This window comes from Ascaphus truei, chromosome 2, assembly GCF_040206685.1.
Source record: "Ascaphus truei isolate aAscTru1 chromosome 2, aAscTru1.hap1, whole genome shotgun sequence".
Lineage (NCBI taxonomy): Eukaryota > Metazoa > Chordata > Amphibia > Anura > Ascaphidae > Ascaphus > Ascaphus truei.
Window position 1 is genome coordinate 145064926 of NC_134484.1, and position 17739 is coordinate 145082664.

The 17739-nt window shown below is 42.2% G+C and overlaps 1 protein-coding gene across 4 annotated transcripts in view; it reads right to left on the bottom strand.

The window, feature by feature from the left end:
• PIEZO2 (piezo type mechanosensitive ion channel component 2) overlaps positions 1–17739 on the bottom strand; it is a 504990-nt gene that overhangs the window by 172883 nt on the left and 314368 nt on the right. For all 4 annotated transcript variants that reach the window (XM_075585381.1, XM_075585382.1, XM_075585380.1 and 1 more), the window contains exon 5: positions 9611–9773. In XM_075585381.1, coding sequence (XP_075441496.1) covers positions 9611–9773 — 163 coding nt within the window. The remainder of the gene's footprint in view (positions 1–9610; positions 9774–17739) is intronic.

The window sequence follows — 17739 nt, forward strand, 5'->3', positions numbered from 1 at the left end:
AGGATGTTTCAGAAGCACCTACTCTACGGTTGAGCCATACTGTAGTGGCAGAAATTAAGACCACTACTTATACCTTGATATTGAATTATTAAAACTTTGTCTGAAAGTTTCCTACCAACGTCACTGTTTTAGCACTCTGTCAATATATGATCACCTGTAAAAAGCATTATGTTCTTCTATTCTATATAATTCTGTGATTGTTTGGAGTTGGTACTACAGAATAGTGTACATATGTCTGAGCTGTATACCCATTCCCCCTTTGCTTATGATTGCTTTTTTAACTTAAACTGTTCAAGTTTAACACACAAATTCCCTTGTCAGAGTATTCCCTTATTGAGGGAAAAAAATAAAATATCTAAACCAGTACAGCTGCAACTGTAAATAACATGTAATAAACCATACCAAATCTAAATAAAGCTGCAGAATACATTATTAAAGTAAATGTTGAAAATGCGTGTGTGTATATGAACTGTATGGATATATTTACATCTATATTTAATTGCAGTATGTATGTATGTATGTATGTATATATATATACGTCATCTACATACTCACATACCATCAATTGACAGGCAGGGCAGGTATTTGGGATTTTTTCAACCCCAGGGATTTTAATTATATGTTGTATATATTTTGATATTGCTTGAATAAATGTTTGTATTTTTTGGACATACAAGAGTGCTGTTTTGTGGGCTTCTGTTTGTTTCTAGTTGTTATATATATAAAACTAGAAATATATATATATATATATAAGTGCGTGCTCCATAGTCAGAGCTGGCTTGAAATAAAGCGGTGCTCGGTGCTGGGGGAGAGCCAGAACTTCTTCCCTGGTCCTGCAATTCCTCATCTCAGAGACGTTGCAGCGTCATATGACGTAGCGGCAACACGCTGTAATGGCAACGTAACGTCGCAGAGAAGAGGCGATACTGAAGGAGAAGTCGGATGGAAGGTAAGACAGTTACAGAGGCCCCGCGCTCCCTCCCAGCAATCAGTTTAACTGTTGTGGGGAAGAGCGCGAGGCCTCTTTAAGTGCATGGAGCGATGACACTGCCATCCAGCCGGCCCTATCCATAGTGCTTACTCGTACAAAAATATTTAATATAGTTGTAGCTCTGGCTGGTTTTGGGCTACAAGTCTGCCATACTCCTGGCAGTAATCCCTAGTAAGAGTAGGTTTGCCAGGAGTAATCATGGGTTTTCCCCACACCTTTGAAGCTCAGTGAGTCAGAGAAGGTAGTGCAATCAGGCCTGGTGTCCAATCAGGGGCAAGGGGCTGGTTCTTACTGGAACTGACTTAAGGAGCTGCACTTCCTCAATTTAGGCAGTTGCCTCTACCGTGAGAGAGGCTGGTCTACCCGAGAGCAGTGCGGTCTGCACACTGAGTGCCCTCCTTTTGGGTAGAGGTGGGAGACTATTCCCCTTACCCTACCAGAGGGTAAGGGAAGTGCAAGGACTGCTCCTGGTGGCCAGTGGCTGGGAGTGTATGTCCAGGGACATCTTGAGGGTGAGACCTGTTGCTGAGAATTGATTACTGTATACTGTTTCTGATTGCTGTGAGGATAATAAGAATAAAGAACACCTGTTTTCACATACTTCTTGCCTGAGACTGAAATCTATCAGGAAGAAGAAGAGATAAGTTCTCCTGCAGAGATTTCTCCCCACATCTCTGGGGGCTGCAAGAGATGGAGACGCTGTCACCGTGAGTACGATTCGGGTAATACCCCAGACGCCTGTCCTGACATTCCCTATAACACAAGCCGGGAGACTCAGGGCTTCTGTTTATCAGCAGGTATGCACCACACAACTCCAAGTAACCAGCGTAGCTTCCCCCATAATAGACCCTATCTGCGATTGGAGGGGGGGGGGGGGAAAGGGTTACATAGTGATTAAAAGGATGGAGAGAGATGCACTTAGATCAGAGACACAGACAGAGAGAAACAGAAAGAGACACAGAGAGACACAGAGAGACAGAGGGCCTATGCTATAAGAGTTCATAAAAAATATCACCGGGCCATATAAATTGCCATTTTTTTGGAGCGTTGCTATCACTGTATTCAGAAAGCCTCGATTACCTGTGATAGCAAAATTCCCAAAACGGGCGAGTAGCCGGCGATGTGAAGATCGCCTCTCTGAAAAGGGCTTACCGGCCGATTTCTTTCTGCTACAGAGAGAGCTGTTCAAAGAGAGCCGCCAAACCCTGCGCAAATCTCGCCCAAAATTAATGTTTTTTAATATAAATTTTATTACTAATGTAGATGAGCAGCGGGTCTCTGGAGCATAACTGCGTTGATTTCAGGTCCAGAGAACCCCTGTTTCCTGAGATACAGGCCCCGTTATGGGGTGCCGGTATCTCCTATGTATTTTATTCCCACGGTCACGTGTTGCCGGACATTTAAATGCATAGAAAATACCGGCACCCCATAACAGGGCCTGTATCTCAGGAAGCAGGGGATCCCCGGACCTTAAATCAACGCGGTTCTGCTCCGGAGACAACCTGTTCATACACTAGTATTAAAATTTATATTAAAATAGCTGCTGCCCACAATAAACATTAAAAACACAACAACACTAATACCCACCTCCTCTACCCCCACGGTTGATACCAGAGGTCCCCATGGGTGTCGGTGGTCCCTTCGGGGGTGTCTGGGGGTCCACAAGTGGTCCCCACGGGTGTCAGTGTCTGTCATCCCCGCGGGTGTCCTGGGGTCCTCAGGTGGTCCCAGCGGGTGTCTGTCGGCCCTCGGGTGGTCCTCACGGGTGTCCCGGAGTCATCAGATATGGATAATACCTAATTTTCCCATTATAAAACCAAACATTAGCCAACGAGAATAAATAAAGTAAAGAAAACTTTCTACTTACCCCTGCCATCATGAAGGGCGTCCTAGTCATCATACTCCAGGTCCATGTCCTCCATTGCCAGAAAGAATACAAGAAAACATACAATCTAATGGCCCCTAACCCCTTAATCGCCTTAGCGGTTAATAACCGCTATAGTAATTAAGGGGTTAACCCACCCTCCCTCGCTACCCACCTGGGACGCCTAACCACCAACCCCAGACCCACTATACCCACCCTCTACCTATTGATTGGCATAGTGGTACATAATACCCATATAATATGGGCATAATAAGTCACTATAGCAGTCAACGGTCACCCTAATAAAAAAGCATGAAGGCCAAAAATACACAATAATAAAAGATATAAACAAGCACCTAAACACCCCAATTCAATAAATAAAAGCACTAGCCAACCAATCAACTAGCCAACCAATCAATTTAATTAATGAAAGCACTAGCCAACAAAACAATTAATGAATTTAAACCAGTAGCCAACAAAACAAATAATTAATTTAAAACGCTAACCAATCCTAAAATGTACTAAAAACAAGCCATCCAAATTCCAAACAATTGAATCCAAACAATCAAAACAAACAGAAAAAAATTACTATCAAATCAAAACAAGCATTTGCCTAAAGGGGCACAGATTAATAAAAGATCAGTCAATGGGCAATCACAAACATAAAAATAAATAAATACAATGAAAAAACCTGAAAAAAGACATTTACATACAGTCAATATTTGACTTACCTTTAGAAGTCTTCACCCTCCGAATCCCGGCATATCTGCAATCTCTCGTACTGCGAGTTCATCACCTGCAATCCCAAGCCATCCACCTTGAAGACCAGGATCAGGTAAAAAAAATCTTCTTTCTTTTATCTTCTATCACTGTCTTCTTTCTTCATCTGTCATTATTTTTATCTTTTCTTTAATCTTCTATCTTCATCTGTCAATCCAAAACCCAATGATAAATCCAGAACAGGATGTTCTCTCGTCGGCTTCTTGAGGTAAAATGAGACATACAGGCCTTATATGGGGCCTGTGATGTCACATTTTAGGGACAGATGGAACAGCTCCAATACAATTGGACGCTGTATCATGTGCCCGCCTCTTTTTTTTTTGTTAAGGATGCCCAAGGGATGTACGTCGCATCCTTAAAACCACATGGCTATATAACATGGTATTACAGCCAATGGGATTGAAGACAATCCCATTGGTTGCTGTACCATGTGATAGGTCACATTAGTTCAAAAGAATGTTTAAAGTCCCGGGTCACAGGGGCCAATAGGAATTTGTGACATCATCCATTGCAGCTTCCTATTGGCCAGCAAGACTGGGACATTTAAACTGCACAGGGATACCAGCACACCCTATGGAGGTATGAATCTCTGAAAGCAGGGCATGTTCTGCAGTTTTAACTGTGGAAAAGTTTAAGTTACTGTTTTATTAACGTTATTTTCAATTGTTTAGCATGGCTTAGTAAATCTAGATCTAAGTAAGCTTGCAACCCAATACATTGCATTTTTAAGCAGTAAAAAAAATGAAGTAATATTGTTGTGTGAGCTCTAATAGCACCTTGTCATTGTAGGGAACAATGAGAGTGCGCAGAGTCTATGTGACCTTATTGTCTCTCTTGTGGACATGTGTGAGCAGAAAGCAACAGTGTTTGCTAAAACTTCACCTGAGGTCAGCTGTAATCGTCCTTATGTATTTATATCTTTATTTATATAGTGCCACACATGTACATAGTGCTTCACAGCACTAATACATCTGATATAATTTATAACATATACAGTACTGGGGAAAAGCGCTTCAGACATAAAGGTAACATAAAAAAAAAGTGTCTCTGCCCCAAGAACTTAGAATCTAAGTGGTAAGGACACAGACAGAACAACGCTATTCCGTAACCTGCTAATCCTGAGGTTGCCTTCATTTACTATTATTTTACTATGCAACATGGAGTCACCAACAGCAGTCAATCAGGGGTGATTAATCAGTAATGGCAATGCTGTTTTTCATCTGGGAAGAGTCGTTTTAATCTGCGGGTGTTCATGAAGGGAAACGGCTTGCCAGATACCAGGCTGCAGTCCAAATCATTACCCTCCTAAATGGTTGCACATTTGGAGCTAACGTCTCCAGGCAATTTTATTAGGATTTGAAAATGTAAAGCAGGTGAATTTAGCTGGGAAAAGTCCCAGATTCCAGGAGTGCAACACTAACCATACGGTAGGAAGGTCGAAAATGTGAACTTCACAGCTGCTATTGAAAATAAAACAGCCATCATTTCATACAAATAGTGGTTTATGTAACAGAATGTGTACTTATCGTAAAAAGAAAATCTGCAGTTTCTGTACAGCGGGTATATGCATCAAAATGTTATTACACTGAAAAAAAAAAAGAGTAAATCAATGCCAGAATCACCTTCAATTGTGCCCACTAATTCTGTCACATTGGGTTTCTCCTCCCTAAACATCTTATATGCATACAGTCAATGTGATGGTCTAACTTAAGGGTGCGCAAAAAGGGGGGCAAGATTTTTCTAGGGGGTGCAGCGGTTGCAGAGGCCCTGCGCTATTCCCCACGGTATTTAAATTAAACGTCGGGTGATCGTTCAAGCCCTCTGTAACTCTAACTTACCATGATTCAGTCATCGCAATGCGGCGTCAAATGACCCCGCTGAGTCATTTGACGCCGGGAACAGAGGTTAGGGGGGCACGAGCACTGGGGGGGGGGGGGAGAACAGGCAGGGGGGCCCAGCTGCAAAAGTTTGCGCACCCCGGTCTAACTAATATTTCAACAACAGAGCAAATTGGAAAAATAAATTAACAGGATACGTGAGGGGTGGTCAACTCTATTCCTCAAGGGCTGCCAACAGGTCAGGTTTTCAGGATATCCCTGCTTCAGCACATGTGGCGCAATCAATGACTGTGCTGAAGCAGGGATATCCTGAAAACCTGATCTGCTGGTGGCCCTTGAGGAATGGAGTTGGCCACCCCTGGGATACATGATTGCACTGCTTTTGATGCTTGCATTTTCGTATCGTATATCTATAATCTATCGGCACAAAAACACGATGGCAAAAAATATACCAAACTGTCAGATGAAATGGAATTACAGAGCGGTTATCTCTTTAACGGAACCAATACCTTAATTCACTGGAGACCAGTACATGTGCGGTGGATTGGAGCAAGCAACAAACTTTATAGAAGGGGTTAAAAAAATGGATAAGAATGTAAATACATGCTTATACAGAAAATACATAGATAAGAAAGTACTTCTAAATGTGAATAGTTATCATCCTCCAAATTGACAACATACACATGCAGCCACCAGTATCCAATGACTTGCCTGGGAAAATACTGTGGCTAGCTCACAGTAAATGCTGCAACAGTTCTGTGAGATTCTGCAGCCAGACTAATGGCCCTTCGGATTAACACAGGGCGGGGGGTCCCTGCAGTCCCATTCAGTTTGCTCCAGATTTTCCCAGGCAAGTCATCGGATACTGGTGGCTGCATCTGTACAACAGTTCACTTTTTTTCACATTGTTGATAATCGTGAGGATAAATAATATAGTGTGAAAGACATGAACGGCAAGTTTTTGCTTGAAACCAGAAGAATTGAGTAACAAATTGAGTTTTCTTCTGTTTTTTTTTTGTTTTGTGTAAAATATGTTCATTCATTAAGAAGGATGTATTAACTACGGTTAAAGATTTGAGAAGTGGTTAATATTGTTTTCTCTTTAAATATACGTTTCAGGGCCTCTGACCCCTTCTTTATTTTTTTTGTAACCAATTTGGCTATACTTTATTTTTTGATCTGTGAACTCTTGATTTAAAAATGTTTTACATTTATATTTAGCCATTTCGAAGAATCATTGTGTTAGTTATATTGTCATCGTGCTGACGGGGAGCATCACTGATCCCTTAGTCTGAAGACGGCACGCGGTGATAAGAATCGAAATATGTCCTTACCCGACTCAATAGCGCTAAATTGCACGTGTGAACATTTTGGCAGACTGTGCTTCCATATTTATAATGACTTGTTTTGTTTACTGTTGAGAAAAATACCAGTTGGAACCAAGCTGTCGGTGAATTCATGTTTTCTTTAATATGATAAAGTTGTATTTCTAGACTTATACTGGCATGTTCAAGACAATTAAATTAATATATTGCTCTAGAACTTTTCCTTTTGTGGACCAGTGAGCTGAACTTCAATGGAAATACTGTACGTAAAACTCCAGATTTGGAGGGAATCCTAATAGAAAATTATATTTTATAAAAATAAAAAAATCATTTAAAAAAAAGTTATCCGGCATTTGCACTCTATAGACGGCTAGCAAATTACCTGAAAAAACAATATTGGCATTGCTCTGTACAAGGGCTGAGGCTGAGATAGATCATTTACCACCACCACCACAGAAAAAAGAACCTTGTTTTTCAAGACTAAGGTTTTTCTGGTGTTTCCGCCCAGTTACAACAAACTGGGATCAGCAACCTTATAGTCAACGTTATGACCTTTTTGCTGCTAAAAATACAATATTATTCTTACAACTGTAGCTGGATAGCGGCCACTTTCGGAGAAGTTTATATTTTCTTCCCTAATTTGTAATTTTTATACTTAAATTAAAAGTTGTCTCAGAACCAAACAAGAACAGATCAGTCTATCTCTACAGTGTCAATTTGATTTTTTCAGTGACCTCAGCCTGACGTCGCTGGCACTATAAGCGTAGCCTTGGTCTGAAAGTAAGAAAGAATTACCCAGAAACTTTGAATTTAACCCAGGGACTGACCGAATCTTGTAATTTTCACCTCTCCTTCATGGTAAAGGTATTTACACATAAAATAGTTCATGTTAAGTATAAACATAATTATAATCAAGAGGAAGTCAAAAACGGTGGATCCAACAAAGCTTTCAAGGAATGAACTCCATGTCTGACAGAGTTTGCTTAGCTTTACTTTTCTATGTTGACTCTTAGCACATTTTATAGAAGACACATTGAACAACTGAATGAAGCATTGATAACTTTCAAACATAAACTGGATTCACATGCAGGTGCATAATGAATGTGAAGAGGTTTCACTTTAATTTAAACAATCTTTCTGCACTTTGACTGCCTGAATCTCTGCTGCAATTTCAGAATCCTTTACACACCAAGCTTATGATATGACCGGATAAACACACACAAAGGTTTTATGTGTAGAAAAACTAAGGCTTTTGCAATTAACTATTAACAAATCTAAGGGAAAACAATAAGAAACATGCTGCATTCAGCACTGTTCCCCATTAAATTACCAAAAAATGTGTGAAAAAAGTTTTAAAAGGACAGATATCTTCTAGCATTGAAAACATTTACCTTTTCAGATCTTGCCTTCAAGTAACGAAACTGAATTGGACATTGGGCAATGTGAAAATTTCTCCACACGTACAGTACATATTTTTGTTGTGTCTGTTACTGTATGTCTCCTACACAATACACTAAATGTATATACTGTATGCTATCATAGGGTGATTAACTGCACAATATTTATTGTTAAACCACATGGGAAAACCATGATATATTGTTATTTACTACAATATGTTGTGATACTCATGCAGGGAATGGAACATCTAACATACGATTATAAGGAACATTGTCGATAGAGACTTAACTTAGGCCCATATCGACTAAATGGTTCTATGTACTAGGATACCTTCCAGCAGTGCGTTTCGCCTTACAAGCTCACATAGTTATAGCATAGCACCCCTTACTAAATATAGGCCTTAATGTTGTAAATTTTGAACATTCCTTTAATGTCAAGTGTCTGTCTTTACAATGGTTATGGGCATTGCAAAACATAATTGGACCATAATTGAACGGAAACAATACAACAATCTGTAAACCTTCTATTAAAGAAGTGTATGAAAATGGCAACGTTATATATTTGCTTAATATACACTGATTACATATCCTTAGCATTTCTGGGCAATCAAACCAAGAATAGTAAAATATTGCATACAAAAACAGTCTCTGTACATGTCATACAAAATAAACACAATGGTACTGTATTTTGAAGTTGATTATTATTGTATGATATAGATATAGCATGAGCTGTTTAGCACACAAAGCATGGTTATAAAGATATTTTTATTTCAACTGTGTTACAAGATACAACAAATTTGCACTTAAGCTTTACTATGACTTTTCAAGGGTTTCCAATGATTGCTACTGTATATTTTCATGGCTATGACACAATTCACAGGGAGTTCTACAGTACATGCAATGTACAACTCTACCCTGAAAAATGGTGTGTCGGTTTTAAATATGTACTAATTGAAGGCATTGTGTGGGCCATATATCTGAAAACATTTCACACAAAAAGCATTATAGTCCTCACTCTGAATTATTAAGAGAATTAAAGCTGGTAAAAGCTGCAAAGGTAACAATTAAAGGAAACCATCTCATATGTGCAACTGATTTGAAATAGTCAATGTAAAAGACTTATCACAAATTGCTGACCACGATTAACACAACTGTATTGAGCAAAATGTAGTTGCAAAAATGTTAGTCTGTCATTTTAGATGCCCTTATTCTCTAAATGTGGTTCTGAGCTCACATCTACAGATTAAAGGGGTAATTCTACAAAATAGCTGTTCGGCAGACAAAGAATAAAGCCCTACAAATGAAAAAATATTTTTCTGTGTCAATACGAATAAGGAAAGCCTGATCATCAATACACGGGCACACAATGCAGTTTTTGGATCAGGTACTTTTACAAGGTATATGCTCATACGTACCAATTCTTCATTTACAAACTGGGTGTTGTACTGTGCATCATCTTCAGTTATTGGCTTCAGAGCAAGTTTCTTGCAAAACAGCCATGTAGCCAGGCTGGCAATAAACATCCCAATATCTGGTGCAAACACTCGGATCCCATTGCCAGCATCTGCTCCCTTTACACTGTGAAAACAAAAATTGTCATTTTGTTTTTATTGTTTTTTGGCATAATAAATGTCTTGCTAAGCAACATGGAATGCCAACATGCTGATATAGTTACACAGACAAATTCGCGTAATCTCAATACAGAGCAAGAGCATGTAAGTCATTTAGCAAATGTAGAAATAACTGCAATAAATCAATTAACATCTTGAATAGAAAATATAAGGGTGTAGGTATCAGTTAAAGGTATTATCCCATATAGTTTCCAGAGTGTTCAGTATTTTCTTGTAACTACTGTATTCACTAATCTATGCAGGAATACTGCACGCTAAGCAAAAATAATCATAGACATGCTACTCTAAGTCATGTAATAATTACAAACTAGGTAAGCAATCTGTATTATCATTCCTCTGTTGTCTGCACAGTTTTCACCCTATGTGAATCTTGTCTTTGTTCGTTCCTTTGCATGTACAGTACATGATAAGAGCCTTGATACACACGTGAATCAATGTAGCAGCTACAGAACAAACACATTGCTCCCTTATTACTGGGTACACTTTGGTTCAGATGAGGTTCATTGAGAAAGTACTGATTTAGAAATGGGTTACTGGCAGAAGTATATACAGTATCATTAATGGGAATGACGTTCATTATCCTCACTGGCTCATTAGCACCGTTGTGGCTGGCAGCCATTTTGATTTCCTATATAAGTGAATGTTATCGAACTGATCACAAGGAAAGCAGTGATTCGGTTTCTGGGGGACATTCCTGTTCGGGCAAATTACAAAAATGTACAAAAAATGAAGAATAACTTGGAGAGAAGATTTATGCTTAAAAAATGTTAAGATATTTTAGAGACAATGTGCTTTATTGCTGGCGAGTGAAATGTCATCACTTATTTTGACTTTCTAAACATTATTACTGTATTCTATGTCTGTCTGTCTCTTTCTCAGTGGGGGAATCCTGAGTTTCAGCTGTTTATAATGTTCATTACATGCAGCTAGGAGTGTGCTAAACCTTTTAACACCATGTGAGTGGAACCAAACAGCAGCAATGTTGTAGGTATTCCGGGCACTCAAACAATATCCAGGCAGTCCAGGACAGCCTGGATATTGTTTGAGTGCCCTGAATACCCACAACATTGCTGCTTTCCTGATTTCGGCGGCACCACAGGTGGGAGTGTGAGGATTAGGCTTAGGTTTTACCCCCGCGACAAGTCCCGGGACGACACGGGTGACACGCCTCCCACCGATGGATCTACGCGCAAGCGCCGTGCTGCCATTGTCTGACAAGGGGATACCGCAAGAATCAGGCTTAGGTCCCACCCCCACGACGGGTCTCGTGACAATACCAGTGACTCGCCTCACGGAGAAGTATCTACACGCAAGCGGCGTGCTACCACTATGAAGCAAGGGGACACCACAAGAATCAGGCTTAGGCTCAGTCCCCGCGATGCATCCCGTGACGACACGGGTGACGCGCCTCACACAGATGTAACTACACGCAGGCGTCACGCTACCATGGCCACACAAAGGGTTACATCTAACACTCAACACTGACACAGGATTATGCTCATCTCTTGCAGCCTTGTGCAATCCTGCTGATTGGCTTACAGCCCTTTATATGCTCACCGATCCCTGCTCCACATCGACTGAGCATAATATTCGTTTTGTGACATAGTGCTTACCCCAAGCATCCTGTGGCCTTGTCTTGTTGCCTAGTGCATTCTACTACCTGTCGTGTTCTCTTAGTACATTTTGCCCTCGCCTTGTACCTGGACCTGTATCTTCTCTCATCCTTGACCTCGGCTTGCATCTAGACTTCCAGGACATGTTACTACTCCCTTAAACTCTGCACATAACCTCCTCCCGATCAGGGTACATTGATTCCCTATTGGACCTGACGCACACCGGAGCGCATGACAGTGTGATCTCTATCTGAGTGGAACCAAACAGCCTTTCATCATCATTATAATTTATATTTTTAAGCAAAAACACGCCTTCACTTAAAGGCACTGCAATACTTTACAATCAATTTAAGATCTAGAAAATTAGACATGACTCAGACAGGAAAAGCCAGGAGGAAGAAATGAGTCTTACACCGTTCCTGAAACAATAGTAAAGTTGGTATGCCCCTGAGCTCTGGTGGGAGTGCGGGTCAAACCTGTGAAGCCACATACAAGAAGGCCCGCTCATCTAGTGTGGGATATAGATCCTTGGAGTGGAGAGGTGGAACCCCATGGGGACCTGAGATCATAACATGTATCCTAATGAGGCATCAAAAGAGACTGCAGATAGGCAGTTGAGACTCTGGTCAAAGAGGATGATGAGGTTATGCACCTGGGACACAGGGAGAGGCTGCATACCATTAAATTAGGGGCAACTCACAAACCCCCTGTTCTTGCCGAACCCATAATCTTTAGTTCCATTTTGTCAGGATTGAGCTTCAGCAAGTTCATCTCTATCCATGCCGCCACCTCGTCCAAGCAAGCCATCAATGTAACAAAAGTCGTCCCTGGGCTGCCTTGGCAAGATAGATAGATCTAGGTATCATCAGCATACTGATGGCACTTCAGACCATGCTTGCTGGTGATATTTCCCAGTGGTGTTACATACGCGTTTAACAGAAGCGATGACAGCACCGACCTATGAGGGACCCCTGAGGGGACAGGATCCACCAATGACACATGGGACCCCATGGCCACCTGCTGGATCCAGCCTTACAAGACCGAGGCAACCCATTGCAATGTGCTCCAATACCCAATAACAGCCACGTCCCTCAAGCGGTGCAGCAGCACTCCATGATCAATTGTGTCGAAAGCCGCTAACAAGGGCAGAAATACAACCCCTGTCCATGGCCATCAATAAATCATAACAGCTTTACAGACTCAGTTCCATAACCGACTCTAAAGCCAGACTGCATGGGATTAAAGAAGCCGGCCCTTTCCAGACAATCTTCCAACTGGGTGAAGACAACCCTCTCCAACATTTTCTACCACATTTCCAACCATTGGAAGGTTGAAGATTGGATGATAGTTGACGGGAACATCAATATCTAGACTCACTGTCAACAGGAGATTAACCAACCCTTTTTCAAGGCCAACCAGCATCTCCCCCAATGAGAGAGAGCTACTGTATTGACAATCTGCACCAACCATGGAGCCATGGCATCAATGGTCTCTTTCAGGAGCCATGATGGACAGTGATCCAAGTCGCAAGTAGTTCAGTTCATCCCAGCCATAATTGAGAGGAAATCTGGGATTGAGATGATGCTGAACTCTTCCAAAACAAGCTTTGCCTATGGAACGAGGCAATTGGGATCTCATCCAGTTTTGGTGTCACATAGATTTGCACAATTTGTTTTCTTTTTTTCCCTTTACATATGCCTGGGGACTACATGCGGTCTGATGTTCTCTGATAAATTATTTTGGGGGATTTTGGAATGTCTATTTCTAAGGAGCTGCAGTTTCCCCCCAAAGGTTGTATTGTACAATTTTCTATTACGGTAAGTAATCTCACTTCACTATTTTATATAAGTTTGTCAAAGTGATTTTTTGCGCTTATTCCATTTTTTCCAATTTGAGAGACAAGACTATCACAACTATATTAGCTAGTTTCCAAATGTATTCCAGTATTACAAAGGGTTTTTTGGTCACTAATCATTTAAAAATAAATATACCGAATCAATTCTATGCCCAGTATGCGGACCGTAAAATTATGTTTACATATACTGTTAAAGAAATATAAAGCTAAAGAAAACAACTAGTACAGTATATCGAGATCCCTATATCTTCAGCACTGAAACAACTCCACTCATAATGTGGTTTTGTCTATTACATGTTAAGATTTTATAATGGATTGGAATAAAATATGGAGAAAAAAAATGTTTGCAGCTTCTACTTGGCCTCGGAAAACCTTAGGCTTATGTACAATAGCATTGTGCTCAACTTTCTCAAAAATGTATAACATTTCCAAACACAACAGAACCTTATCAAACCCCATCTACCCTGCTCATCTGGAAAACATATATTAAATGTTTTTGATATTTTTGCAGACAACAAATGCCAGAAGGTATTCCAGGTAACCGTGTACTGGATATGACCTCCATAAACTATCAAACCTATTACAGAAGCTGCTTAGAGAAGTGAACAGGATGCCAGAAATCCTAAAGCAGAGCACCTCAGCAAAAGCAACAACATTTTGTAGCCAGTTCTTAGAGCTAGAAAGGGTAAGGAATCCACACCTCAGTTTACTGTTTACCTTGCCTTACAGACCTGTGCAGTCCTGGAACACTCCCCCTGGTTTCTACTGCAGCTGTGCAAGCTATCACTGCAACCTAGCTTTGTACTCACTCATTGGAGCAGTGCCCTCACACCCTCCTCCAAGGATTGGCCCGCTGTCCTTTAAGTACTGCATCCCCACAATCCTTCTCGGCCGAGCATAGTCCTTCCTGGATGTCACCAAGTGTTCTGGCACAAGCCCCTGGCTTGTTATCTCGTTACTAACTCTGTTATTGTCCTAGTTCTTGTTCCTGGTTCCTGTGCTGAAGCGGAGCACCTCCAGTGTATACTTCAGCTTCCTGTTTCCTCAGGCCTGCTGCCCTTCCCTTAGCAGAGGCCGGTCTACGAGTCCTGAGGTCTGTTGCTCTCTCTCTCCTTGCACAGGCCCACTCAGGACTCTTGCGCTGAAGCACTGGTTTACCAGTGCTTCCAGGCGGTGGTCCCACTCTGGTCTGCCTATCCCTTCCTTAGACCAGTACCATGGGCCATGGTAGCCGCACGCGCAGAGGCCACTCCTGCGCTCACGCTCCTAAGCTGAAGCGGGGAACTCCTGACTACCTGTTGCCGAACTCCTGCTTGAACAACGTTTACCCTGATGTCTCCGATCCTGACCCTGGCTTGTCCAATGACAATGCTGCCTTCTCCAGTCCCGACCCTGCTATGTACGACTACGAACTGCGCAATCCGGATCAGCCTGCGCGGTCTAAGGTCGGTGCTTATACAACCCCACCTCAGCCACGCGGTCCGACCCAGGTTTGTGGCGAGCACAACCGTGACAGAAAGCCAAACAAGTATAGAACAGCCTGATAACAACCCAGAATAACTGCAGTGATATCAATGAGTCAGTTAATATCTGATCATTTATCCACACAATCACTTCGTACCAGATTCGAAGTACACGTCATAAAAATGAAAGTGCTGTCTAGCTTGGGAAACATTACATATTACTCTATCTTACTGCATTACTATTATTCCAGTGTTTGACTGTGGATTTACAAAGAAAGTGGTGGTAATCCAGACAGCATCATCTATTTTCATCATGCTATGACCACTAGGTGAGCCAATGTAAAGCACATAAAATGTTCACGTTGAACCTTTAAAAGATACGTGATGACAACTCTAACCTTTTCTAGCTTTTCTTCCTAACTTTTGCATTTGCTCTTTGAAGTGCATTGACGCTCAGAAACTCCCAGTGACTTATTTCAATTGTAAAGCATTGATATGCTGTTACTGATGTAAGGCTAAGTACATCTCCAAGAAGCACATCTGGTAACCACTTTTTTCTTTCTTTTTTAATGTTGGCATTGTTATATAGCTTTTTTTGGGTGTTCAGCCCTGTTTTTAATATATGTCCAACATCTAATTCCATGTATAAATGTAACAGTAAATCATAATAATAACTTTATTTCATATATCACTTTTCTCCCATTGGGATTCAACGTGCTTCACAATTACAGTACAGTGCGTGGTACGCAGCACATAGGATTGTTACAGACAGTCCCTGTCCAGACGAGCTTACAATCTGGTTGGTGCCTGAGACACAGGCAGAAAAAGTGACTTGCCCAAGGACACAAGGAGCCGACACCGGGAATTGAACCATGTTCCAACTGATTCAAACTCAGTGTCATTGTTCACAGAGTCAGTGTCTTTACTCACTGAGACACTCCAAATAATTTTGTGCTGGTAAGGTTCGGTATTAATGATTGGTCATTAAGGACATGGTACATTATTATTATACATTATTAAAAGGGAAATAATCAAAATTCTGGAATTCAAATTCGGTATCCATGTGCATTTAAGGATATGCTTAGTAAATCATTCCAATAATTTAACTCTTTGGGTGCCCCAGGACGTAGTCAATACGGACTGGCACTCATCAAAGGGTCTGTTTATTCCTGGTTTCAACAGCATTCTGTGTTAAGATACAATGCGATCTGCCCTAGAAAATAAACAAAAATACCATGATGTCCCCTTTTTATTGGGGACCCCTGGTGTGCCAGCCCTTATGACTTACAGGGAACATTGTAAAGACTGACTAAAGGGCTTAATCTATATCAGCCGAAGCAGCTCTAATTCATCTTTGAAAATGGTCTGATTTGCCGCTTCGGCAGATATAGAATAAGCTACCAAAGTTAAACAATAAATAAGTAATAAACTGATGTTTAAAGTACACAATAAAATTCCAGTTGGATTTTATAATATTAGTACCCTAAAATATATTAGTAACAATGATGGATTTATTAAAGATCTATGTGACATATCTCCTTGCAATTCTGGGGAAAGTTGTCATGGAAAGTTGTCCAAGTCTCTCAACAGAGACATCCCCTATCCTTATTATTAAGCCATCGTTCCTAGTACTGGTACCGGTATATCCAATTGTCTTTTGGTGTCTATGCTCATTTTTAGTGATCCTGCATTAGAAAAAGAGACACGTTTGCTGAGTAGAATGGTGGCAAATTACACAGTCACTGTGATTGTGTTATCTATCACTTCAACCTCATCTTCTGATATTATTTTTATATATATGTAGCCCCGGTGTCCTCTGGCTCCCAGAGACCCCTTCTCTGGTCAGCCGAGCGGTCGCGAGTCCCGCCGGAGCCAGAAACGGGCCCGCCGGCTGCTCGCAAAGGTGGGGGCCAGTGCAGCTAGCGCTCGGCGTTCCTGGAGCCTCGGCGGCGTACCCGGCTAGTGGGGGCCGCCATGACGGGTTGCGCGAGCGTGCGCGTGATCGCGCTTGCGCAAGACTAGCCAGAAAGTTGCGGCGGCCATTAGGGACTCGCGCATGCGCAGGGCATGTGCGCACGCGGCCCCAATGTCAAGACAGCCTCCCCAGGACTACAACTCCCATGGGGCATAGCGAGGCAGGCACCAGGTGCTTCATAATGGCCAATGAGGGCCAAGGAGTCCCACAGAGGCAGATTGATACTTTTCGCGGGCTTAGAGCAACGGCAGTTGGAGCTGGGAGCAAGAAGAGGCAGGAAGGGTGTAGTGAGTAAGTGGCTCCTACACCAGGTAAGGTTCGCCAGGTCCCAGACAGGCCCCAGCACCCACCAGGTTAGTGGGTAAGTGATAAGGGACGGCCCCTAGGTTAGGGACTCTGCCCTTAGGTGCGTGTGGTGTGCAGTCTTGTCAGGTCACAGCTGTCAGTGCTGTGAGGGCTGACAAGAGGGCATAGTGCGTTGCTGCAGGTGTTGTGAGTATTAGGTAGGAGTTAGTCAGAGGGGACCCGGGTGGTGAGGGGAGAGGTAGTGTGGGTGCAGGGGGTCAGTGACCCACCTGCATAGGACAGGCTACCCCGTAGGCCCCTATGAGTTTCCCCTGAAGACATTTAAGGTTGCTGTGTTGTAGGGATCGCCTATAGTAGCAGCGAGCATCACCTTACTATTGGAGTCAGTTAGGGACTCACCAGACGCTCCGTGTCCGTCCAGAGGTTTGGGCGCAGATCATCATTGTTGCTGCAGAGGCCATCCGGGTGGGATCGCCCCGGACGGTAGTTCCTGTGTTCATCCATCATCGGATCCTTTGCGAAGCTCCGTTGCAGGTCCGAGCACTGGAGTGCTCAGCAGGTAACCCTCCTCAACCCTCCTCCTCGGCAGGTAACCCTCCACCAACGATCCCACATATTATTATTTCGGGACTAGTGGCTGCGCAGTCACACATATCCTCTCCCTTTAAGGGTGCAGACATTTTGTGTGGGGGCTATTGAAC